The sequence below is a fragment of the Salmo salar genome, chromosome 13 (genome assembly GCF_965601325.2).
Source record: "Salmo salar chromosome 13, fSalSal1, whole genome shotgun sequence".
NCBI lineage: Eukaryota > Metazoa > Chordata > Actinopteri > Salmoniformes > Salmonidae > Salmo > Salmo salar.
Window position 1 is genome coordinate 115,767,963 of NC_138303.1, and position 27,819 is coordinate 115,795,781.

General features: G+C 43.4%; 1 protein-coding gene across 4 annotated transcripts; it reads right to left on the reverse strand.

Annotated features, from left to right (window-relative positions):
- Positions 1-1,442: 1,442 nt before the first annotated feature.
- Positions 1,443-27,819, reverse strand: hdhd2 (haloacid dehalogenase-like hydrolase domain containing 2). 4 transcript variants are annotated; one of them, XM_014139053.3, is made up of 7 exons: positions 27,700-27,819; positions 26,444-26,563; positions 26,025-26,233; positions 25,765-25,849; positions 9,903-10,119; positions 1,747-1,810; positions 1,443-1,647 (listed from the first exon to the last, which is right to left on the reverse strand). In XM_014139053.3, exons 2-7 carry the CDS (start codon positions 26,542-26,544, stop codon positions 1,544-1,546), a joined length of 780 nt encoding a protein of 259 aa, XP_013994528.1. In that variant the 5' UTR covers positions 26,545-26,563; positions 27,700-27,819; the 3' UTR covers positions 1,443-1,543. The 4 variants fall into 4 exon arrangements, with proteins under 4 accessions (XP_013994528.1, XP_013994526.1, XP_013994527.1 ...); XM_014139051.3 differs by having other exon boundaries at positions 27,655-27,770; XM_014139052.3 differs by having other exon boundaries at positions 27,641-27,747.

The following is a 27,819-nucleotide window of genomic DNA, read 5'->3' on the forward strand; positions in this document are numbered from 1 at the left end:
GGACTAGAGGTGTTACAGTCTGGTGTGGGACTAGAGGAGGTGTTAGTCTGGTGTGGGACTAGAGGAGGTGTTAGTCTGGTGTGGGACTAGAGGAGGTGTTAGTCTGGTGTGGGACTAGAGGAGATGTTACAGTCTGGTGCAGGACTAGAGGAGGTGTTAGTCTGGTGTGGGACTAGAGGAGGTGTTACAGTCTGGTGTGGGACTAGAGGAGGTGTTAGTCTGGTGCGGGACTAGAGGAGGTGTTACAGTCTGGTGCGGGACTAGAGGTGTTAGTCTGGTGTGGGACTAGAGGAGGTGTTACAGTCTGGTGTGGGACTAGAGGAGGTGTTACAGTCTGGTGCGGGACTAGAGGAGGTGTGTTACAGTCTGGTGCGGGACTAGAGGAGGTGTTACAGTCTAGTGTGGGACTAGAGGAGGTGTTACAGTCTAGTGTGGGACTAGAGGAGGTGTTAGTCTAGTGTGGGACTAGAGGAGGTGTTAGTCTGGTGCGGGACTAGAGGTGTTACAGTGGTGTGGGACTAGAGGAGGTGTTAGTCTGGTGTGGGACTAGAGGTGTTAGTCTGGTGTGGGACTAGAGGAGGTGTTACAGTCTGGTGTGGGACTAGAGGAGGTGTTACAGTCTGGTGCGGGACTAGAGGAGGTGTGTTACAGTCTGGTGCGGGACTAGAGGAGGTGTTACAGTCTGGTGCGGGACTAGAGGAGGTGTTACAGTCTGGTGCGGGACTAGAGGAGATGTTACAGTCTGGTGCGGGACTAGAGGAGGTGTTACAGTCTGGTGTGGGACTAGAGGAGGTGTTACAGTCTGGTGCGGGACTAGAGGAGGTGTTAGTCTGGTGCGGGACTAGAGGAGGTGTTACAGTCTGGTGTGGGACTAGAGGAGGTGTTAGTCTGGTGTGGGACTAGAGGAGGTGTTACAGTCTGGTGTGAGACTAGAGGAGGTGTTACAGTCTGGTGTGGGACTAGAGGAGGTGTTACAGTCTGGTGTGGGACTAGAGGAGGTGTTACAGTCTGGTGTGGGACTAGAGGAGGTGTTAGTCTGGTGTGGGACTAGAGGAGGTGTTAGTCTGGTGACTGCAGGACTAGAGGAGGTGTTACCCATGTCTGGTGTGGGATCTAGAGGAGGTGTGTTACAGTCCGGTGTGGGACTAGATGGAGGTGCTACAGTCTGGTGATGGGACTAGACGGAGGTGTCTAGTCTGGTGTGGGACTAGAGGAGGTGTTAGTACCGGTGTGGGACTAGAGGAGGTGTTAGTCTGGTAGTGGGACTAGAGGAGGTGTTACAGTCTGGTGTGGGACTAGAGGAGGTGTGATCTACAGTCTGGTGATGGGACTAGACGGAGGTGTCTACAGTCTGGTGTGGGACTAGAGGAGGTGTTAGTACCGGTGTGGGACTAGATGGAGGTGCTAGTCTGGTGATGGGACTAGACGGAGGTGTCTAGTCTGGTGACTGCAAGAGTGATGAGATATACCCATGTCTAATTGATCTAATAGTGATGAGATATACCCATGTCTAATTGATCTAATAGTGATGAGAGAGCCATAGTTAAAGGATGTGTTGGAGGATGTGGTCCACAGCTTGAGTGAAGCTGTCACAGGTCAGGTATGGCGGAGGATTAATTTTACCCTCATCTCCCACTCTGTATTTACCTATAGAAGACAACATGCTATGAATCAATAGAAATGATTGGCATTAGTTGCTTTTAAATAGGTTTTCTTTGAGTTATGAAGCGATGTCATGTCTCTTACCGGTTCTGACTACAATTCCCAGCATGCCAATGTTTTGAGCCCCTCCCACGTCATCTCTGGCGTCCTGTAAGGGGGGGTAGATATTGAACAATACAGTTAAACAGATTGACGTTAGATGTAATACTGCAGTTAGATTGTGGCTTCTATCAATGTAATGTCTGCATCATTTCCAATCCCCCATACAGTGGCAGCAATAACCTCAACCAAATGTTTTCTGTAGTTGTGGATCAGACCTGCAAAACGGTCAGGAGGAATTTTGGACCATTCCTCTTTACAAAACTGTTTCAGTTCAGCAATATTCTTGGGATGTCTGGTGTGAACCGGTCTCTTGAGGTCATGCCACAGCATCTCAATCGGGTTGAGGTCAGGACTCTGACTGGGCCACTCCAGAATAGAGGCATGGCCGATTAATTAGGAACAATTTCAAGTTTTCATAACAATCGGTAATCTGCATTTTTGGACGCCGATTACATTGCACTCGACGAGGAGACTGCGTGGCAGGCTGACTACCTGTTACGCGAGTGCAGCAAGGAGCCAAGGTAAGTTGCTAGCTAGCATTAATCTTATCTTATAAAAAAACAATCAATCTTAACATAATCATTAGTTAACTACACATGGTTGATGATATTACTAGCTTAACTAGCTTGTCTTGCGTTGCATATAATCAATGCGGTGCCTGTTAATTTATCATCGAATCACAGCCTACTTCGCCAAACGGGTGATTTAACAAAAACGCATTCGCGAAAAAAGCACTGTCGTTGCACCAATGTACCGAACCATAAACATCGATGCCTTTCTTAAAATCAATACACAAGTATATATTTTTAAACCTGCATATTTAGTTAATATTGCCTGCTAACATGAATTTATTTTATCTAGGGAAATTGTGTCACTTCTCTTGCGTTCTGTGCAAGCAGAGTCAAGGTATATGCAGCCGTTGGGCCGCCTGGCTCGTTGCGAACTGTGAAGACCATTTCTTCCTAACAAAGACCGTCACTAATTTGCCAGAATTTTACATAATTATGACATAACATTGAAGACTGTGCAATGTAACAGCAATATTTAGACTTAGGGATGCCATCCGTTAGATAAAATACGGAACGGTTCCGTATTTCACTGAAAGAATAAACGTTTTGTTTTCTTAATGATAGTTTCCGGATTTGACCATATTAATGACCTAGGCTTGTATTTCTGTGTGTTTATTATATTATAATTAAGTCTATGATTTGATAGAGCAGTCTGACTGAGCGGTGGTCGGCAGCAGCAGGCTCGTAAGCATTCATTCAAACAGCACTTTCCTGCGTTTGCCAGCAGCTCTTCGCTGTGCTTCAAGCATCAGCGCTGTTTATGACTTCAAGCCTATCAACTCCCGAGATTAGGCTGGCAATACTATAGTGCCTATAAGAACATCCAATAGTCAAACGTATATGAAATACAAATGGTATAGAGAGAAATAGTCCTATAATTCCTATAATAACTACAACCTAAAACATCTTACCTGGGAATATTGAAGACTCATGTTAAAAGGAACCACCAGCTTTCATATGTTCTCATGTTCTGAGCAAGGAACTTAAACGTTAGCTTTTTTACATGGCACATATTGCACTTTTACTTCTCCAACACTTTGTTTTTGCATTATTTAAACCAAATTGAACATGTTTCATTATTTATTTGAGACTAAATTGATTTTATTGATGTATTATATTAAGTTAAAATAAAAGTGTTCATTCAGTATTGTTGTAATTGTCATTATTACAAATATATATATTATATATAAAAACCGGCTGATTAATCGGTATCGGCTTTTTTGGTCCTCCAATAATCAGTATCGGCGTTGAAAAATCATAATCGGTCGACCTCTACTCCAGAAGGCATATTTTCTTCTGTTGAAGACATTCTGTTGTTTTACTTGTTCTGGGTCGTTGTCCTGTTGCATCACCCAACTTCTGTTGAGCTTCAATTGGCGAGGGTTCACATACTTTTTCTTGCCACTGTGTGCGGTGTGTGTGTGTGTGTGTGTGTGTGTGTGTGTGTATATATATATAATATATATAAATATATAGTTTTTATATATTTTCCTTTATTATTTTCAGCTTAGCCTACCATCCCGCCCCTAATTGGAGTAAACTAATGGACAACAACAGTTCATGCTTATACATTTTACGGACACAGTATATTTTACAATAATTATTTGTTTTTAGTTTTTAGTCCCATCCTTCAGCTCCCATCTATCTCTGAACACCATCCAGTCCCATCCTTCAGCTCCCCTCAACCCCTCCCATCTATCTCTGAACACCACCCAGTTTTGAGTTCTATTTGCCATATATTTTTCAGCTGTCCTGTTTCACAAAAGTTCTGAACCTACAGTGCCTTCGGAAAGTATTCAGTCCCCTTGACTTTTTTCACATTTTGTCAGGTTACAGCCTTCTTCTAAAATGTATTAAATAGTTTTTTACCCCTCAATCTACACACAATACCCCATAATGACAAAGCAAAAACAGTTTTTTAGATAATATTTTTGCAAATGTATTACAAAAAAATTATATTCACACCCTTTACTCAGTACTTTGTTGAAGCACCTTTGGCAGAGATTACAGCCTCAAATCTTGTTGGGTATGAAGCTACAAGCTTGGCACATCTGTATTTGGGGAGTTTCTCCCATTCTTCTCTACAAATCCTCTTAAGGTCTGTCAGGATGGATGGGGAGCGTCGCTTCACAGCTATTTTCAGGTCCTCTCCAGAGATGTTCGATTGGGTTGAAGTCCGGGCTCTGGCTTGGCCACTCAAGGACATTCAGAGACTTGTCCTGAAGCCGCTCCTGCGTTGTCTTGGCTGTGTGCTTAGGGTAGTTGTTGTGTTGGAAGGTGAACAGTCGCCCCAGTCTGAGGTCCTGAGCGCTCTGGAGCAGGTTTTCATCAAGGATCTCTCTGTACTTTGCTCCGTTCATCTTTGCCTCGATGCTGACAAGTCTCCCAGTCCCTGCCGCTGAAAAACATCCCCACAGCATGATGCTGCCATCACCGTGCTTCACCGTCGGGATGGTGCCAGGTTTCCTCCAGATGTGACACTTGGCAATCAGGCCAAAGAGTTCAATCTAGGTTTCATCCGGATAGCCTCAGACAACAACATTGATCTGTACGCTGACTCGGTGAGCGAGTTTATTAGCAAGTGCATCGGTGATGATGTACCCACGGTGACTATTAAAACCTTCCCCAAACAGAAACCGTGGATTGATGGCAGCATTCGCGCAAAACTGAAAGTGCGAACCACTGCTTTTAATCATGGCAAGGCGACCGTAAACATGACCGAATACAAACAGTGTAGCTATTCCCTCCGCAAGGCAATCAAACAAGCTAAGCGTCAGTACAGAGACAAAGTGAGAGTCGCAATTCAACGGCTCAGATACGAGAGGTATGTGGCAGGGTCTACAGACAATCACGGACTACAAAAAGAAAACCAGCCCCGTCGCGGACACTGACGTCTTGCTCCCAGACAAACTAAACAACTTCTTTGCTCGCTTTGAGGACAATACAGTGCCAACGACACGGCCCGCTACCAAAACCTGCGGGCTCTCCTTCACCGCAGCCAACGTGAGTAAAGCATTTAAACGTGTTAACCCTCGCAAGGCTGCCGGCCCAGACGGCATCCCCGGCCGCGTCCTCAGAGCATGCGCAGACCAGCTGGCTGGTGTGTTTACGGACATATTCAATCAATCCCAGTCTGCTGTTCCCACATGCTTCAAGAGGGCCACCATTGTTCCTGTTCCCAAGAAAGCGAAGGTAACTGAGCTAAATGACTATCGCCCCGTAGCACGCACTTCCGTCATCATGAAGTGCTTTGAGAGACTAGTCAAGGACCATATCACCTCCACCCTACCTGACACCCTAGACCCACTCCAATTTGCAATTCCACTGCACACTGCCCTAACCCATCTGGACAAGAGGAATACCTATGTAAGAATGCTGTTCATCGATTACAGCTCAGCATTTAACACCATAGTACCCTCCAAACTCGTCATTAAGCTCGAGACCCTGGGTCTCAACCCCACCCTGTGCAACTGGATCCTGGACTTTCTGACGGGCCGCCCCCAGGTGGTGAAGGGTAGGTAACAACATCTCCACCCCGCTGATCCTCAACAATGGGGCCCCACAGGGGTGCGTTCTCAGACCCCTCCTGTACTCCCTGTTCACCCATGACTGCGTGGCCATGCGCGCCTCCAATTCAATCATCAAGTTTGCAGACGACACTACAGTGGTAGGCTTGATTACCAACAACGACGAGACGGCCTACAGGGAGGAGGTGAGGGCACGGTCTGAACTAGAAGCACAAGCATTTTGTTACACTCGCATTAACATCTGCTAACCATGTGTATGTGACCAATAAAATTCGTTTTAATTTGACCAGAGAAGCTTGTTTCTCATGGTCTGAGAGTCTTTAGGTGCCTTTTGGCAAACTCCAAGCGGGCTGTCATGTGCCTTTTACTGAGGAGTGGCTTCCGTCTGGCCACTCTAAAATAAAGGCCTGATTAGTGGAGTGCTGCAGAGATGGTTGTCTTTCTGGAAGGTTCTCCCATCTCCACAGAGGAACTCTAGAGCTCTGTCGGGTTCTTGGTCACCTCCCTGACCAAGGCCCTTCCCCCCCTGATTGCTCAGTTTGGCCGGGCGGCCAGCTCTAGGAAGAGTCTTGGTGGTTCCAAACTTCTTCCATTTAAGAATGATGGAGGCCACTGTGTTCTTGGGAACCTTCAATGCTGCAGAATGTTTTTGGTACCCAGATCTGTTTCTTGACACAATCCTGTCTCCGAGCTCTACGGTGTCAGATAAATTCTATAAGAAGAGAGACTGCAGAGTTTTTCAAACAACATATTTATTATAAGATTTGCAAAAATGAAGCAATCAACCATCACTGAGGTGCACCAGCCATTTGACTGCCTTTCCTTCCAGTTCTCTGCTGCCAATGACTGGAAGGAATTGCAAAAATCACTGAAGCTGGAGTCTGATATCTCTCCCTCTAACTTTAAGCATCAGCTGTTAGAGCAGCTTACCGATCACTGTACCTGTACACAGCCAATCTGTAAATAGCACACCCAACTACCTCATCCCCATAGTACTTACTTATCTCTACGTGCACATCATCATCTGCACATCTATCACTCCAGTTTTAATGCTAAATTGTAATTATTTCGCCTCTATGGCCTATTTGTTGCCTACCTCCCTACATTTGCACACATATATTTTTATTTTGTGTTATTGACTGTAGGGTTTGGTTATATGTAACTCTGTGTTGTTGTTTTTGTTGCACTGCTTTGCTTTATCTTGGCCAGGTCACAGTTGTAAATGAGAACTTGTTCTCAACTGGCCTACCTGGTTAAATAAAAAAAATACAAAATAAATAAATAAATAAAAGGGAAGACATCCTCCTCCCTCATGTGCTACCCTTCCTGCAGGCTCATCCTGACATGACCCTCCAGCATGACAATGCCACCAGCCATACTGCTCGTTCTGTGCGTGATTTCCTGCAAGACAGGAATGTCAGTGTTCTGCCATGGCCAGCGAAGAGCCCGGATCTCAATCCCATTGAGCACGTCTGGGACCTGTTGGATCGGAGGGTGAGGGCTAGGGCCATTCCCCCCAAAAATGTCCAGGAAATTGCAGGTGCCTTGGTGGAAGAGTGGGGTAACATCTCACAGCAAGAACTGGTAAATCTGGTGCAGTCCATGAGGAGGAGATGCACTGCAGTACTTAATGCAGCTGGTGGCCACACCAGATACTGACTGTTACTTTTGATTTTGACCTCCCCTTTGTTCAGGGACACATGATTCCATTGCTGTTAGTCACATGTCTGTGGAACTTGTTCAGTTTATGTCTCAGTTGTTGAATCTTGTTATGTTCATACAAATATTTACACATGTTAAGTTTGCTGAAAATAAACACAGTTGACAGTGAGAGGACGTTTCTTTTTTTGCTGAGTTTACCTTATTTAAATACAGTACCAGTCAAAAGTTTGGACACTTTCTCATTCAAGGGGTTTTCTTAATTTTTTTTAATTTAATTTTACTATTTTCTACATTGTAGAATAATAGTGAAGACATCAAAACTATGAAATAACACATATGGAATCTTGTAGTAAGTGTTAAACAAATCAAAATATATATTATATTTGAGATTCTTCAAAGTAGCCACCGTTTGCCTTGATGACAGCTTTGCACACTCTTGACATTCTCTCAACCAGCTTCTTGAGGTAGTTACCTGGAATGCATTTCAATTAACAGGTGTGGCTTTTGCAAAAGTTAATTTGTGGAATTTCTTTCCTTAATGCGTTTGAGCCAATCAGTTGTGTTGTGACAAGGTAGGGGTGGTATACAGAAGATAGCCCTATTTGGTTAAAGACCAAGTCCATATTATGGCAAGAACAGCTCAAATAAGCAAAGAGAGAGCCACAATCCATCATTACTTTAAGACATGAAGGTCAGTCAATCCGGAAAATGTCAAGAACTTAGAAAGTTTCTTCAAGTGCAGTCTCAAAAACCATCAAGCGCTATGATGAAACTGGCTCTAATGAGGACCACCACAGGAAAGGAATACGCAGAGTTACCTCTGCTGCAAAGGATAAGTTCATTAGAGTTACCTCTACTGAGGAGCTCTCATGAGGCCATCTACTAAAACCACTAAAGGACACCAATAAGAAAAACAGACTTGAGCAATGGACTTTAGACCGGTGGAAATGTTATTTGTCCTTTGGTTTGATGAATCCAAATTTGAGATTTTGGATCCAACCGCCGTGTCTTTGTGAGATGCAGAGTAGGTGAATGGATGATCTCTGCATGTGTAGTTCCCACCGTGAAGCATGGAGGAGGTGGTGTGATGGTGTGGGGGTGCTTTGCTGGTGACACTGTCTGTGATTTATTTAGAATTCAAGGCACACTTAACCAGCATGGCTACCACAGCATTCTGCAGCGATACCCCATCCCATCTGGTTTGCGCTTTTTTGGTTACTACATGATTCCATGTGTTATTTCATAGTTTTGATATCTTCACTATTATTCTACAATGTAGAAAATAGTACAAATAAAGAAAAAACATTTAATGAGAGGGTGTCCAAACTTTTGACTGGTACTGTATACTTATTGATTACTTTACATGTAAAAGGAATGTATATGATGGGGTCAATGAAGGGTGGATAGGAACTTGGTGTATGGAAAGTTACTGAGACAGACATGGGGAAGTGCAGAAAGTTCACATTATGTTCCTAAGGAGGGAGGCAAAGGGCAACAGTCTAGTTAGTCTCTGATAAGGCAGACCAGCTGTGGAACTATGGAGGAGCAAGGAATTCAGCTGGAGGTCAAGTCAATAGCTAAAGTGAGAAGAAACCTCTGGGAGGGGGGCCAGAGGGGCCCACGACAACAACCCTCCTACTACAGTCTCACACACACACACTTCTACGCCCATGAAGGTTCAAGCATCAGGCAGGACCATGACTACACCAGTGAGATGAAGAATGTAGTTCCTGCTTAGCAACAGAGACGTATTGGCTGTCAGGATGTGTAAGGAGTTGACTATTTGGATGTTATAAATATGTGCTTGTGTAATCAGACCTTTATAGATGTATGGCCCAATGGGTGAATGAACTTGGTTTGAGCTCTTCCTATTCGTCCGTTTGAGTTTTTACTATGTTTGCTCAGAACCTAACATGATGAATTGGAACGCAGACTGAGCCAGGCCTAATCGCCCAATATCAGTGCCCGACCTCACTAATGCTCTTGTGGTTGAATGGAAGCAAGTCCCCGCAGCAATGTACCAACATCTAGTGGAAAGCCTTCCCAGAAGAGTGGAGGCTGTTATAGCAGCAAAGGGGGGACCAACTCCACATTAATGCCCATGATTTTAGAGTGAGATGTTTGACGAGCAGGTGTCCACATACTTTTGGTAATGTAGTGTATCTGTGACCAACAGATGCATATCTGTATTCCCAGTCATGTGAAATCCATAGATACAATACATTTATTTCAATTCACTGATTTCCTCATATGAACTGTAACTCAGTAAAATCTTTCAAATTGTTGCATGTAGCGTTTATATTTTTGTTCATTGTAGGTAACCCTAACCCAACTATATAGGGAATAGGGTACTATTTGGGAGTCCTCCAGTGTGACTCACATCTCCGATCATGATGGCCTCTTCAGGACAACAGCCAATGTCCCTCAGAGCCTCCAGGAAGAATGTTCCCTCAGGCTTCCCCACAACGGTGGCCTGACAGTCTGTAGAGTACTCTAACCCTGTCACAAAGGGTCCGGGGCCCAGCGCCAGACCATCCTTCGTCTTATAATACCTGGCCTTATGGATGGCTATGAGGGGGGCCCCGTCTAGAACCAGCCTGGTAGATAGAGGAAAAAAATAGAGTTTTATTTGATGTGTACTAAGGCAGCTGAAAGCTCACTGCAGTAGCACATACAAGAAAACACATTTAAAACAATAAATTGAGATGTGACATATACAGTGGGGTCTGAAATGATTAACACCCATGATAAAGGTGAGCAATAATGACTATAAAATAGATCAAATACTGAGCTATATTACTCAAACAGGTAGGAGTAAAAATTGACACCTGTAGAGATTCTTATGAATAAAGTAGTAAAAAGTATTTGGTCCCATTGCACGCAGTGACTACACCAAGCTTGTGACTCAACTTGCACAAACTTCTTGGATACATTTGCAGTTCGTTTTGTTGTGTTTCAGATTATTTTGTGCCCAATAGAATTTAAATGGTGAATAAAGCATGTATTGTCATTTGAGTCACTTTTATTGTAAATAACAATATAATATATTTCTAAACATTTCTACATTAATGTGGATGCTACCATGACTACAGATAATCCTGAATGAGTGAGAAATTTACAGATGATCAAAGATCTGTATTTATTATGGATCACCATTAGTTCCTGCCAAGGCAGCAGCTACTCTTCCTGGGGTTTATTATGGATCCACATTAGTTCCTGCCAAGGCAGCAGCTACTCTTCCTGGGGTTTATTATGGATCCCCATTAGTTCCTGCCAAGGCAGCAGCTACTCTTCCTGGGGTTTATTATGGATCCCCATTAGTTCCTGCCAAGGCGGCAGCTACTCTTCCTGGGGTTTATTATGGATCCCCATTAGTTCCTACCGAGGCAGCAGCTACTCTTCCTGGGGTTTATTATGGATCCACATTAGTTCCTGCCAAGCCAGCAGCTACTCTTCCTGGGGTTTATTATGGATCCCCATTAGTTCCTGCCAAGGCAGCAGCTACTCTTCCTGGGGTTTATTATGGATCCCCATTAGTGCTGCCAAGCCAGCAGCTACTCTTCCTGGGGTCCGGAACAATTAAGGCAGTTTATACAATTTTAAAAACATTACAATACATTCATAACAGATTTCACAACACACTGAGTGTGTTCCCTCAGGCACATACTCCACTAACACATATCTACAACACAAAATCCATGTGTACGTGTGTGTATAGTGCATATGTTATCGTGTGTGTGTGTATGCATGTGTCTGTGCCTATGTTTGTGTTGATTCACAGTCCCCGCTGTTCCATAAGGTGTTTTTTTAATCTGTTTTTTAAATCTGCTTGCATCAGTTACTTGATGTGGAATAGAGTTCCATGTTGTCATGGCTCTATGTAGTACTGTGCGCCTCCCATAGTCTGTTCTGGACTTGGGGGACTGTGAAGAGACCGCTGGTGGCATGTCTTGTGGGGTATGTATGGGTGTCTGCCCTGTTCTGAGACAATTGCAATTTTCTCAAGTCCCTCTTTGAAGCACCTTACCACACGACTGAAGAGTAGTCCAGGTGCGACAAACCTAGGGCCTGTAGGACCTGCCTTGTTGATAGTGTTGTTAAGAAGGTAGAGCAATGCTTTATTATGGACAGACTTCTCCCCATCTTAGCTACTGTTGTATTAATATGTTTTGAACATGAGTTTACAATCCAGGGTTACTCCAAGCAGTTTAGTCACTTCAACATCTACAATTTCCACATTATTTATTACAATATTTAGTCGAGGTTTAGGGTTTAGTCAATGTGTCCCAAAATACAATACTTTTTGTTTTTTAAATATTTAGGACTAACTTCTTCCTTGCCACCCATTCTGAAACTAAGTGCAGCTCTTTGTTGAGTGTTGTAGTCATTTCAGTCGCTGTAGTAGCTGACGTGTATTGTGTTGAGATATCCACATACATAGACACACTGGCTTTACTCAAAAAGTAAGGGACCTAGACAGCTGCCCTGGGGAATTCCTGATTCTAACTGAATTATATTTGATAGTCTTCCATTAAAGAACCCCCTCTGTGTTCTGTTAGACAGGTAACTCTTTATCCACACTATAGCAGGGGGTGTAAAGCCATAACAGATATGTTTTTCCAGCAGCAGACTGTGATTAATAATGTCAAAAGCCGCACTGAAGTCTAACAAAATGCCCCCCCCCCCCCAAAAAAATTTTTTTTATCATCAATTTCTCTCAGCCAATTATCAGTCATTTGTGTAAGTCCTGTGCTTGTTGAATGTTCTTCCCTATAATCGTGCTAAGAGTCTGTTTACTGTAAAATAGCATTGTATCTGGTAAAAAAATATTTTCAAAACTTTACTAAGGGTTGGTAACAGGCTGCTTGGTTGGCTATTTGAGCCAGTAAAGGGGGCTTTACTATTCTGCGGTAGCGGAATGACTTGAGCTTCCCTCCAGGCCTGAGGGCACACGCTCTCTAGTAGGCTTAAATTGAAGATGTGGCAAATAGGAGTGGCAATATGGGCCGCTATTATCCTCAGTAATTTTCCATCCAAGTTGCCAGACCCCGGTGGCTTGAATTGTTGATAGACAAGAATAATTCTTTCTCCTCTTTCACACTCACTTTACGGAATTCAAAATTACAATTCGTATTTCATAATTTTGTCAGATATACTTGAATGTGGTGTCAGCTTTTGTTGCTGGAAAAATAATGTAAGTAGTTAACAATATCAGTGGGTTTTCTGATGAATGAAATTATAAAATATAATAAAATCGCTCCAAAGCTTTTTACTATCATTCTTTATGTAATTTATCTTTGTTTTATAGTGTAGTTTCTTATTTTTATACAGTTTAGTCACATGATTTATCAATTTGCAGTACGTTTGGTTGTGCAGTCAGACTTATTTTATTACTTATATTATTAAGCCATTCTTTTTGCCTCATCCCTCTCAACCATACCATTTTTAGATTCAGCTTGATGGAAGCCAGTCAATATTTAAATCACCCAGAAAATATACCTTTGTTTGAAAGTGTTTTGTAAAGTTCTTGGTAGCTAGCTAGCTTCTTAGTATGGATACTGCGACGCAGTTGGCATCAGTTGCTGGGATTGCTTGTCTCTTTCCAGTGATCCTGCCGATCAAGGACGGGTCTGAGGAGCTATTTGGCGTCGGAGCTAGCCTAGCTGCTAGCTAGCTGCATATCAAGCTAGCTGGGTTTTCAGGAGCCCGTGATGCGGTTAGCCATTGTGGCTGGGACAGCAGATTGTCCCGGGTTTATGGCTGTCTAGATCCCTGCTGTTTGTTGTTTTCAATCTTCCCCGTGACCTGCCCTGTTTGGAACGGCGAGGAGTAACAGCCTAACATACGTTGCTAGCTACTATGAGAAAGACCAAAGCCGGTGGGAGTACCATTGAGGACAGTGGTGTCTCTCTATCACACGTGAAGGATCTTTTAAAATGAACAAAAAGAGACCTACAAGCAGTTGTTACAACAACAAGAAAATAGCTTCAAGTGTTTTGTTCAGTTACTCGCGGATCCTACTAATAAAAGAATGGACGACCTGACCAGAGAGGAGGACCTGAATAACAGTTTGCCGTTTGAGTTGAAGGAGAACAGCAAGATGGCAGTAAGTCTGTAAGTCTGTAAGTCATTGAGAGAGGACATCAGTTCGGTGTGTGAATCCATGACAACGATGACGGATATATCAGAATCTCGAGGGACAATCAAGACGGCACAACATGGTTGTGGACGAAATTGCAGGACCTCCACATGAGACCTGGATGGAGTCTGAGGACAAAGTGAGGGAAATGATCTCTGAGAAATTGAAGATGGACCACATGAAGATTGAGGTGACAGGCCGATCGTGGTCAGGATCCTGAGGTTCAAGGACCAGGTAGCTGTTCTGGAAAGGGCCAAGGTGACAGGCCGATAGTGGTCAGGATCCTGAGGTTCAAGGACCAGGTAGCTGTTCTGGAAAGAGCCCAGGTGACAGGCCGATAGTGGTCAGGATCCTGAGGTTCAAGGACCAGGTAGCTGTTCTGGAAAGAGCCAAGGTGACAGGCCGAGAGGCTGAGAGGAACGTATATTTTCCTCAACGAGGACCATCCTGAAGCTCCAGAAGAGGAAAGAACTGATCCCAGACATGAAAGCTGCCAGAGCGCGTGGGGGCATTGCTTACATCCGCTATGACAGGCTCATTGTCCACCCTCCCTCCCAGAAGCCTGGAAGGGATGAGAGAGCCAAGACTATGGGTTCGTAGCTTCAACCCTGCAGCACCAATTGATTTTTAGTTATTTCATTTTATTTAACTAGGCGAGTCAGTTAAGAACAAATTCTTATTTACAATGACGGCCTACCTAAAGGCAAAAGACCTCCTACAGTTGAAGTCGGAAGTTTACATACACCTTAGCCAAATACATTTAAATTCAGTTTTTCACCATTCCTGACATTTAATCCTAGTAAAAATTCCCTAGGTCAGTTAGGATCACAGGATCACTCACATGTTTGGAATGTGAAATGTCAGAATAATAGTAGAGAGAATGATTTATTTCAGCTTTTATTTCTTCCATCACATTCCCAGTTGGTCAGAAGTTTACATACACTCAATTAGTATTTGGTAGCATTGCCTTTAAATTGTTTAACTTGGGTCAACTGTTTCGGGTAGCCTTCCACAAGCTTCCCACAATAAGCTGGGTGAATTTTGGCCCATTCCTCCTGACAGAGCTGGTGTAACTGAGTCAGGTTTGTAGGCCTCCTTGCTCACACACGCTTTTTCAGTTCTGCCAATATAGATGCCATCTATTTGTGAAGCGCACCAGTCCCTCCTGCAGCAAAGTACCCCCACAACATGATGCTGTCACCCCCGTGCTTCACAGCTGGGATTGTGATCTTCGGCTTGCAAGCCTCCCACCTTTTTCCTCCAAACAAAATGATGGTCACTATGGCCAAACAGTTCTATTTTTGTTTTATCAGACCAGAGGACATTTCTCCAAAAAGTACGATCTTTGTCCCCATGTGCAGTTGCAAACTGTGGTCTGGCTTTTTTATGGTGGATTTGGAGCAGTGGCTTCTTCCTTGCTGAGCGGCCTTTCAGGTTGTGTCGATTTACTGTGGATATAGTTTTACTGTGGATATAGATACTTGCGTACCTGTTTCCTCCAGCATCTTCACAAGATCCTTTGCTGTTGTTCTGGGATTGATTTGCACTTTTCGCACCAAAGTACGTTCATCTCTAAGAGACAGAATGCGTCTCCTTCCTGAGCGGTATGACGGCTGCGTGGTCACATGGTGTTCATACTTGCATACTATTGTTTGTACAGTTTGAATGTGGTACCTTCAGGCGTTTGGAAATTGCTCCCAAGGATGAACCAGACTTGTGGAGGTCTACAATATTATTTCTGAGGTCTTGGCTGGTTTCTTTAGATTTTCCCATGATGTCAAGCAAAGGGGCACTGAGTTTGAAGGTAGGCCTCGAAATACATCCACAGGTACACCTCTAATTGACTCAAATTATGTCAATTAGCCTATCAGAAGCTTCTAAAGCCACATCATTTTCTGGAATTTTCCAAGCTGTTTAAAGGCACAGTCAACTTTGTGTATGTAAACTTCTGGCCCACTGGAATTGTGATACAGTGAGTTATAAGTGAAATAATCTGTCTGTAAACAATTGTTGGAAAAATTACTTGTGTCACGCACAACGTAGATGTCCTATCCAACTTGCCAAAACTATAGTTTGTTAACAAGAAATGTGTGGAGTGGTTGAAAAACGAGTTTTAATGACTCCAATCTAAGTGTATGTAAACTTTAGGAACTTCAGGAAATAACACTACAGGAACCAGATTATCCACATGTATCGATCACATTTTTACTAATACTGTAGAAATGTGTTCTAAAGCTGTATCTGTACCCAGTGATCACAATGTAGTGGATATATCCAGGAAAGCCAAAGTTCCAACATCTGGGCCTAAAATAGTATATAAGAGATCATACAAAATATTTTTCTGTGACTTATGTGGATGTTAAAAATATTTGTTGGTCAGATGTGATTAATGAGGAGCATCCAGACGCTGCACTTGATGAATTTATGAAATTGCTTCTTCCAATTATTGATAAATATGCACCTGTTGAGAAACTGACTATTAAGGCTCCATGGATTGATGAGGAATTTAAAAAATGTATGGCAAAGTGGGCAAACTTAGGAAATGCCAACAACGAACAGCGAGCAATTGTATTCATGCATAAAAAAAACGAATGAAAGAAAAGCATTGCAAGTATGAATTTTGTAAAGTTAGTATGGGAGAGGTGTAAAAATTATTGTTATCGATCAATAATGACAAACCTCCTGGCATTGACAACTTAGATGGAAAGCTACTGAGGATGGTGGCTGACTCTATAGCCACTCCTATCTGTCATATCTTTAATCTGAGCCTAGAGGAAAGTCTTTGTCCTCAGGCCTGGAGGGAAGCCAAAGTCATTCCACTACCCAAGAGTGATAAAGCAGCCTTTACTGGTTCTAACAGCAGACCTATCAGCTTGCTGCCAGCTCTTAGAAAACTGCTGGGAAAAAATGGTGTTTGACCAAATACAATGCCATTTCTCTGTAAACAAATTAACAACAGACATTCAGCATGCTTATAGAGAAGGGCACTCAACATGTACTGCACTGACACAAATTACTGATGATTGGTTGAAAGAAATTGATAAGATTGTGGGAGCTGTACTGTTAGATTTCAGCTCAGTCTTTGATATTACCATAACCTGTTGTTGAATAAACGTATGTGTTATGGCTTTTCAACCTCTGCCATGTCGTGGATTCAGAGCTATCTATCTAATAGAACTCAAAGGGTTTTCTTTAATGGAAGCTTCTCTAATGTCAAACATGTGAAGTGTGGTGCACCGCAGGGCAGCTCTCTAGGCCCTATACTCTTTTCACCAATGACCTGCCACTGACATTAAACACAGCATGTGTGTCCATGTATGCTGATGATTCAACCATATACGCATTAGCAACCACAGCTAATGAAGTCCCTGGAACCTTTAACAAAGAGTTGCAGTCTGTTTTGTAATGGTTGGCCAGTAATAAAGTGGTCCTGAACATCTCTAAAACTAAGAGCATTGTATTTGGTACAAATCATTCCTTACGATCGAGACCTCAGCTGAATCTGGTAATGAATGGTGTGGCTGTTGAACAAATTGAGGAGACTAAATTACTTGGCGTTACCTTAGATTGTAAACTGTCATGGTCAAAACATATAGATTCAATGGTTGTACAGATGGGGAGAGGTCTGGCATAATAAAGAGATGCTCTGCTTTTTTGACACCACACTCCAAAAAGCAAGTCCTGCAGGCTCTAGTTGTCTAATCTTGATTGTTGTCCAGCCGTGTGGTCCAGTGACGCAAGGAAAGACCTAGTTAAGCTGCAGCTGGTCCAGAACAGAGCAGCACGTCTTGCTCTTCATTGTAATCAGAGGGCTGATATAAATACTATGGCTGCCAGTCTCTCTTGGCTAAGAATTGAGGAGAGACTGACTGCATCACTTCTTTTTATAAGAAACAATGTGTTGAAAATCCCAAATTGTTTGCATAGTCAACTTACACGCAGCTCTGACACACAGACTTATCCCACCAGACATGCCACCAGGGGTCTTTTCACAGTCCCCAAATCCAGTACAAATTCAAGAAGGAGCACAGTATTATATAGAGCCCTTATTGCATGAAACTTCCTTCCATCTCATATTGCTCAAATAAACAGCAAACCTGGTTTCAAAAAACAGATGAAGCAACACCTCGCGGCCCAACGCCTCTCCCCTATTTGACCTAGATAGTTTGTGTGTATGCATTGATATTTTTGTCGCACTGCATTGCTTTATCTTGGCCAGGTCGCAGTTGTTTGAGTTTATTGAGTTTATTTTATTTTTACAGGGACAGTGCACATTAATCAACGTTTCAGTAAAAGTGCCGGTTTTAGCCAGCCGGCTAATTTTCAACCGCAGTCCCTGGGCAGGTTATTAAAAACAATTACAATATAGACAATCATTGAACAGTGAGCACACGCAGAGTAACATAGGACAAGCAAGACATAGCATACAGACAGAGCAACATAGGACAAGCAAGATGTAGCATACAGACAGAGCAACATAGAACAAAAAGCAACAAGACAAAATCCATAAAAACAACAAAGTGTTTCCACACCTCACAAGCTACAGACAACAGACAACATGGAAAGCGGCAATACACAGCTAGGGATTATGTTCACAAATCTGATTGACCTTTAGCCATGTCTTCATGCATTTTGTGAAAGTGTGATAGGTGGTGCAGTTATGTGTGTCTGATGGCAGTGTATTCCAGACATGGGAAGCTCTCACAGAGAAAGCAGATTTACTAAAGGTGCTTTTCCTCAAGGGAACTATACAGTCACCTCTCATGGCAGACCTTGTGGATCTGCTGCCATATGTTTGGGTTTTCTGTTTAACAAAAATACTGAGTGGAGGGGGAGCTAGGCCATTTAGGATTTGGAATACAAGACATGCGTCGGTGTACTGCACAAGATTTTCCCAACTCAGGAGCTCATGCTTTCTGAGGATGTAACAGTAATGATGGCTATTGGGCTTTCTATCGAGCACTTTGAGAGCCTGTTTGTAGACAGACTGAATAGGTTTTAATGTTGTATAGCAAGCTTGGGTCCAACTAGTCAAGCAGTATGTTAAGTGGGGGAGTATCATCGATTTGAAATACAGTTTTGCTACCTCTGTGGTCAAACAATTTCGTATAAATCGGAAATTAGCTAGGTTGAATTTGGTTATTTGAATTACCTTTTTCACATGCTTTTTAAAAGAGAGGTTGGAATCAAGTATGATTCCAAGGTACTTAAAATCAGATACCACCTGGAGCTTCTCCCCTGATACATAGACATCTGGCTCAGTAGCATCTGTTGCCCTCTTTGTGAAGAACATGCAAACTGTTTTTTTCACATTGAGATGCAAACACGAGTCACTGAGCCACTTTGTAACCTGGACCATTACAGTAGTGACTTCTTGTGCAGCTTGTTGTTTGCTCTTTGCATGCACATATATCACTGTATCATCTGCATACATTTGAACTTCAGACCCAGTGCAGACGGAAGGCAGATCATTAATGTACAAGCTGAACAGGAGGGGCCCCAGTATTGACCCTTGGGGCACGCCCACATCATAGCTAAGAGTGGGCGACAGCTCATTGCTCACTCTGACACACTGAGTTCTGCCTTCAAGGTATGATTTCATCCATCTCAAGGCATCGGGGGAAAAGTTGAACTTGGACAATTTTGTGATGAGAATCTCATGGTTAACAGTATCGAAAGCCTTCCTTAGGTCCAGAAACACAGCCCCAACAACGCCCCCTTTGTCCATCTTGGACTTCACATTTTCCAGAAGAAAGCAGTTGGCCGTTTCTGTGGAGTGTTTCGCTCTGAAGCCAAACTGCATGAAGTGTAATGTGAAGGGGCTGTTGTTGAGGTGGGAAATCAGTTGTTCTGCTACACACTTTTCAACAACCTTCGACACTACAGGTAGTATACTAATGGGCCTGTAGTTACTCACATCAGCAGGGTCGCCCGATTTAAAGATGGCCGTTATTATGGCTGACTTCCATACCCTTGGAAACACCCCCAGACCAATAGATGTGTTGGTGACCTTAGTAATGGGGCCAATGAGTGACTCTTTGTAGTTTTTAAGAAAGAGTCCAGCCCAAACACATCTTTGGATTTAGAGTTCTTTAGTGAGCTAATCACCTTGTTCACCTCTGACTCAGAAACCTCCCTTATGATGAAGACGGGTTGAGCGTCATTCACTAGCACTGAGCCCAATAAACCAGTGGAGGGTTTCTGTGTCAGTACCCTGACAGAGTCAATAAAGTAGGAATTGAAGGCTATTGCTATTTCAACTGCATCCTGTGTTAGATTGTTATTCACCACGATCAATTTAGAATTTCCCTTTGCCTCACCAATTATGTTAATAAAAAAGTTTGCCTTGGCCTGTCTGATTTCTTTCATCACCTTATTTCTCAACATGGTAAACCTATGTCTGTCATGCTCTAATTTGGATTTTAGGGCTGTTTTTAGAGCATAATCTCGTTCTTTCATCAATTTCCAAATTTCTCCATTTAGCCAAGCTAGAGTGCTCTTTTGGCCAGGTTTGGATTTGATTTTCTTTAGGAAACCATTTATTGTAGCCTGGATTGTGGATAGAAAAACCTCACTATCAGCTTCCACGTCTGTATAGGACAAGAGATCATTCCAGTTAATTCCATTAATTGCTTTTTCAAAATAGTTTAATTCACTCTTAGGTATTCTTAGTTGATCCGGCTTTCTAACAGTAGAGAGCTTAAACCTGCTCTTAGACAACTTTCTGGCTATAAGTGTCAAATTATGATCAATTATGATTGTAAATGATAACTTGTTCTCAACTGGCCTACCTGGTTAAATAAAGGTTAAATAAATAAAAAATACGTAGGCTGTGTGTGTCTTTTTAAAATGTATGTAGTTCTGTCCTTGAGCTGATCTTGGATGTTGATGTTCTGTATTATGTCATTCTGAATTATGTTTCATGTTTTGTGTGGACCACAGGAAGAGTAGCTGCTGCTTTTGCAACAGCTAATGGGTATTCTAATAAAATACACCCCGCCCCCCCAAAAATAAAAAAAATAAAATGTTATTTGTCACATGCGCCGAATACAACAAGTGTAGACCTTAACGTGAAATGCTTACTTACAAGCCCTTAACCAACAATGCAGTTCAAGAAATAGTTAAGAAAATATTTACTGGAATAAACTGAAGTAAAAAAAATCTGAAATCAAACAGTAACAAGATATTTACATAACAATAACGAGGCACAGGGGATACCGGTACCGAGTCAATGTGCGGGGGTACAGGTTAGTAATGAGGCTATATACAGGGGATACCGGTACTGAGTAAATGTGAGGGGGTACAGGTTAGTAATGAGGCTATATACAGGGGATACCGGTACTGAGTAAATGTGAGGGGGTACAGGTTAGTAATGAAGCTATATACAGGGGATACCGGTACCGAGCCAATGTGCGGGGGTACAGGTTAGTTAAGGTAATTTGTAACGTGACTATGCATAGATAATAAACAGAGAGTAGCAGCAGTGTAAAAACCAATGGGGGGGGGGGGTCAATGTAAATATTCCAGGTGGCCATTGGATTAATTGTTCAGCAGTCTTATGGCTTGGGGGTAAAAGCTGTTAAGGAGCCTTTTGGTCCTAGACTTGGCGCTCCGGTACCGATTGCTGTGTGGTAGCAAAGAGAACAGTCTGTGACTTGGCTGACTGGAGTCATTGACAATGTTTTGGGCCTTCCTCTGACACCGCCTAGTATATAGGTCCTGGATGACAGGAAGCTTGGCCCCAGTGATGTACTGGGGCCATACGCACTACCCTCTGTTGCACCTTACGGTCAAATGCCAAGCAGTTGCCATACCAACCGGTGTGCAACGGTCAGGACGCTCTCGATGGTGAAGCTGTAGAACATTGAGGATCTGGGGACCCATGCGATATTTTTTCAGTCTCCTGAGGGGGAAAAGGTGTTGTCGTGCCCTATTCACAACTGTCTTGGTGTGTTTGGACCATGATAGTTTGTTGGTAATGTGGACACCAAGGAACTTGAAGCTCTCAACCTGCTCCACTTCAGCCCCGTCAATGTTAATGGGGGCCTGTTCGGCCCTCCTTTTCCTGTAGTCCACGATCAGCTCCTTGTTCTTGCTCACATTGAGGGAGAGGTTGTTGTCCTGGCATTCTCTGACCTCCTCCCTATAGGCTTTCTCATTGTTGTTGGCCTACCACTGTTGTGTCGTCAGAAAACTTAATGATTGTGTTGGAGTCGTGTTTGGCCACACATTCATGGGTGAACAGTGAGTACAGGAAGGGGCTGAACACGCACCCCTGAGGGGCCCCAGTGTTGAGGATCAGCGTGGTAGATGTGTTGTTGCCTACCCTCACCACCTGGGAGCGGCCCATCAGGAAGTCTAGGATCCAGTTGCAGAGGGAGGTGTTTAGACCCAGGTTCCTTAGCTTATTGATGAGCCATGTGGGCACTATGGTGTTGAACGCTGAGCTGTAGTTAATTAACAGCATTCTCACGTAGGTGTTCCTTTTGTCCAGGTGGGATAGGGCAGTGTGGAGTGTGATTGAGATTGAGTCACCTGTGGATCTGTTGGAGCGGTGTGCAAATTGGAGTGGGTCTAGGATTTCCGGCATGGTGTTGTGAGCCATGACCAGCCTTTCAAAGCACTTCATGGCTACCAACGTGAGTGCTACGGGGCACTAATCATTTAGGCAGGTTACCGTCGCTTCCTTGGGCACAGGGTCTATGGTGGTCTGCTTGAAACATGTAGGTTTTACAGACTCAGACAGGGAGAGGTTGAAAATGTCAGTGAAGACACTTGCCAGTTGGTCCGCGCATGCTTTGAGTACACGTCCTGGTAATCCATCTGGCCCCGCGGCTTTGTGAATGTTGACCTGTTTAAAGGTCTTGCTCACGTCGGCTACGGAGAGTGATCGCAGTCTGGAACAGCTGGTACTCACATGCATGCTTCAGTGTTGCTTGCCTCAAAGCGAGCATGAAAGGAATTTAGCTCGTCTGGTAGGCTCGCGTCACTGGGTAGTTCGCGTCTGGGCTTCCCTTTGTAGTCTGTAATAGTTTTCAAGCCCTGCCTCATCCGACGAGCGTCAGAGCCGGTGTAGTAGGATTCAATCTTAGTCCTGTATTGACGCTTTGCCTGTTTGATGGTTCGTCTGAGGGCATAGCAGGATTTCTTATAAGTGTCGGGATTAGTGTCCCCCTCCTTAAAAGCGGCAGCTCTAGCCTTTAGCTCGGTGCGGATGTTGCCTGTAATCCATGGCTTCTGGTTGAGAACTGTACGTACGGTCACTTATTGATGAAGCCAATGATTGAGGTGGTGTACTCAATGCCATTGGATGAATCCCGGAACATATTCCAGTCTGTGCAGCAAAACAGTCCTGTAGTGTAGCATCCGCGTCATCTGACCACTTCCGTATTGAGAGAGTCACTGGTACTTCCTGCTTTAGTTTTTGCTTGTAAGCAGGAATCAGGAGGATAGAATTATGGTCAGATTTGCCAAATGGAGGGCGAGGGAGAGCTTTGTATGCGTCTGTGTGTGGAATAAAGGTGATCTGGTGTTTTTTCCTCTGGTTGCACATGTGACATGCTGGTAGAAATTAGGTAAAACGGATTTACATTTGCCTTAGGGATGCATGATATATTGGTAAGCATATCGGAATCGGACGATATTAGCTAAAAATGACAACATCGGCTTGATGTCTAGTTTAACGCCGATATGCAAAACCAATGTCAAAGCTGACGTGCATACCTATATAACGTAGGTCGATGACGTCACGACAAATACAGCGGTACACGTGCAACACAGCATTCCTAACCTAGCCCACAATGTCTGCTGTGTGGATCTATTTTGAAGTTTCAAAGGAAGATAACAAAAAAGGCCATATGCAATGTTTGTGCTGCTATTATTTCCCTAGGAGGGGAGAAAGTGAAATCTAAAATACCACAAACCTAATTCCTCATTTGAAAGTGCATCACCCCCAGACGTTTAGCGGCTACTTAGAACAAAGGCAGAAAACAACAAAGCGCACACTTCCAACTAAACAAGTTCAAGTCGAGCAGTCATTTGAAAGAGTGAGAAAATGTCAGCGAGACAACTCAAAGGCGAAATCCATTAAAGCCAAGATAATGGAATCATTGCCCTTGACAATCAACCGTTCTCTGTCGTGGATGATGTTGGCTTTCGCCGACTGGTCGAGCACCGGCACACACTACCAAGTAGGCGCTATTTTTCAGATGTTGCCCTACCGGAGTTACACAGTATTGTTGAAACTCACATCCATGAGCTACTTGCTATGGGCGTCACTGCTATTAGCTTCACGACTGACATTTGGACCAGCGATGTCAGCCCCAGGAGCATGCTGAGTCTGACAGCACAGTGGGTCGATGAGGATTTCCTACTGAGGAAAGCCGTATTGCATGCTCAAGAATGTGCTGGTTCTCATACCGCTGGTGCCATTTCAATGGCATTTGAGAACATGTATAAAACTTGGAAACATGAATACACTCCTAGCTCCATTCGAACAACTGACTGGAGAAATAAGCTCATCAACTGCGTCTGCAGCAGACGTGATACCCTCTGTCATGGCATTGAAACTCCTGCTCAACAAAACTGCGGACAGACCGTGGGGTTAAAACTTGGAAAAGTACTCTAGAGGCTGTGAACAAGTGATTCGGTGGCATTCTCTCTGAGCCTCTTTACTGTGTCGCCACCATGCTCGATGCTAGGTACAAGGATCGCTACTTCGATGCAGACAAGAAACAGGGTTTACGTGAAATGGATGGAAACGGACACAGTTACAGTGCGCACCGAGGAAGAGGACTCATGACAGAAAAGGCCACGGACAGAGTTGAAACTTCACCGCTTGACATGTATGATGAAATCCTGGTTGAGAATAAAACGACTGAACAAATGAACAATGAAACAGCACAGCAAGTAAGTGAAAGAAAAAGGTTTTGATTATGTTTTACTGGTAATGGGGACATACGTAAATGCCAACAAAATAACTTTTTGGTCAGTGTGTGAGTGTTTCAACTATTTAACTGAACTAGAATACTTAAAAGGCAGCAAAAATGTTAAATATCGGTATCAGGTTTTTTGGCATGGAAAATATTGGATATCGGTCAAAAATTTCAAATCTGTGCATCCCCAGTTCGCCTGCATTAAAGTCCCCGGCCACTAGGAGCGCCGCTTCTGGATGAGCATTTCTCTTGGTTGCTTATGGCCTTATACAGCTCGTTGGCTGCCATCTTAGTGCCAGCATCGGTTTGTGGTGGTAAATAGAAGGCTACAAATAATATAGATGAGAACTCTAACGGTAGATAGTCTGGTCTACAGCTTATCATGAGGTATTTTACCTCAGGCAATCAATAACTTGATGCTTCTAACACACTGACAGCGTCATTGTGCAAAATAGTATGCAGCATCATCTGGATATGTCTGCAACAAAAGTTCAACATTCACCTTCTGCTACCATTTCTGTCAAGTCGTCTACACATACAGTTTAACGCATATGTTCAATAAATCCAACGTCTGCACCACACTGAACGCACTGCAACGCAATGCTGCATGGCAAACGCAGTGTTTCATTGGAAATTAATGTCATTCTGGTGTAAACAAAATGCAATGACGCTGTTGGTGTGTTCGAAGCGTGAGACTTCTTTAATATTAGATAACGCGCACCAACAGTTATTGACAAATAGACACATACCCCCACCCATCGTCTTACCAGACGTAGCTGCTCTGTCCTGCCGAAACACGGAGAAGCCAGCCAGCTCTATATTATCCGTGTCGTCGGTCAGCCAAGTCTCGGTGAAACGTAAGATATTTCAGTTTAATGTCCCGTTGGTAGGATAGTCTTAATTGTAGATCGTCCAGTGTGTTTTACAATGGGGTAGTGGTGGTTTATCTACTCAGCAAATTCTTACAAGGCACCCAACCCTCCTCCCCGTCTTTTCTTCATGCTGATGATGGGGATTTGGCCTTGTCTCAACAAAGCAGTATATCCTTAGCGTCGGACTCATTCATTTCACACGTTATCTAGATAAGATCACAGCCCCAAGACATGCTAACCTTTCACCATTACAATAACAGGGGAGGTTACAGTATGAGGACTGACTCAGCTGTTTACCTGAATGCTTTGTTGAGCGTCTGGTAGTTGAAGTGGTCTGGAGCTAAGCCTATCACCACAGCGTTGGGTTCGGATGTCTCCAGACCTGCAGCACAACATGGATAGAAGACGCTTTATAGAGTTAAAACTACACCTGCATCTCAAATGGCACCATATGCCCTGCACTACTTTTGACCAGGGTCCATACAGCTCCATTGGGATGCATTCTAAATGTAAGTTAGTTTGCTATCTGCTCTGCCTCATCTAGCCCTGTCTCTCACCTGAGAAGTCCTCCAGTGCACTGTCCGCCACCAGCAGTAGGGGGCGTAGTTGTCTCTGCTCCACGAGGCTCCTGGCTGCTGTCAGGGACGTGAAGATCTCCTGCTCCTGGATGTCAAAGTTCAGACTGTGGAGACGCTCCACAAGGTTCCTCTTACACTCCTTAGTGGTGTTGGTCACAAACTTCACTGCTACAGAGGACTGACGCAACCTAGTGTATAAATCACATAGAGACCGTGTCACTTCAGAAGAAACTCACAGAATTAAGGACTGGGTAAATATGGGGACTGAGGCATGCTGCAGAACAAATCTCAGACGTATTTGTGATTTCTTACATTCAGATGGAACCAGAAGGTTGTGTGAGCAGCTCAGGAGAAGTGGCTGGGTGAGTACTGAATAACAAGGCTCTGGGCAGACTGACCTGTTGAGGGCGTCTTGTGCTCCAGGTACGGCTGTGTCTTCTACATGGAGGGTTCCACTCAGGTCAATCAGCACTGCCTTCAGAGCCCGTCTGGTCGCCATGATACCAGGTACCTATGTACTGTATACATACACCCTTAGTGATAGAGATAAATCCATGCACATAGAGATCCTATTCAATTAGTTGAGTATCTGGAGCATCAGCATTTGTAGTAATGAACCCACAAATGCTGATGCTCCAGATACTCAACTAGTCTAAAGGCCAGTTTTATTGCTTCTTTAATCAGAACAAGTTTTCAGCTGTGCTAACATAATTGCAAAATGGTTTTCTAATGATCAATTTGCCTTTTAAAATGATAAACTTGGATTAGCTAACACATCGTGCCATTGGAACACAGGAGTGATGGTTGCTGATAATGGGCCTCTGTACGCCTATGTAGATATTCCATTAAAAATCAGCCATTTCCAGCTACAATAGTCATTTAGAACATTAACAATGTTTACACCGAATTTCTGATCAATTTGATGTTATTTTAATGGACAAAATGTTTAGATTTTCTTTAAAAAACAAGGACATTTCTAAGTGACCCCAAACTTTTTAACGGTAGTGTAGTTATTATGTAAGTGCTGCTCTTACTTTATCCATCACCAACATAGTGGATTAAACACAACGGGGCTAAATATACTGAGGCTGTGTTGCTGCCAGGACAAAGCACTGTGTGTATCTATATATATATATATCTACATATATACACACACACACACACATCTCTAAATAATAGGGGATTACACAGCTGAGTTTGCGCTCCATGCAGGGGGTTTGTGTAACTAACATAGTGGTGGCAGGGTAATGCTAGGAAGACATGGGGATGATGGGGGTGTGTATAATCATCGTACATAGGCCTTATTTGGATAAAGGTTCTCTGTATAATTAAGAAAACTAGGAAATAAATAAATCTAGTAGCTAAATCAACCGGTAGGCTTTATTCTGGTTGCCAACGTATCTAAAGAAAAAGTCAGAGTTGCAACAGCGTGAGCAAGCAGACCAACGATACAGGCTAACTAGCAAACATAACTAACGTTAGCCTGTTGGGGAAACACCGAGCTAGCTACTCCTAAAGTGTTGTTTGAGAGTTGACGTAGTTTCTATCAATGTAATGTTTAAGAAAGATACATAAGGTAGTGTGTAAAGAAATACCAAAACTCCAGTACTTGGAAAACATAGGCTAAGTACGGTATGAAGTTTCGCAACGGCACCTTCCAGCCAACGCTTGTCGAATGTAAACAAAGCTCTGTGACGTCAACATGTTGCGGTCCTTCCGGTTGACTGGAATATTTAGCCGCCTGTCAAACTGCCTGTTTCAATTCGGTTCGGTC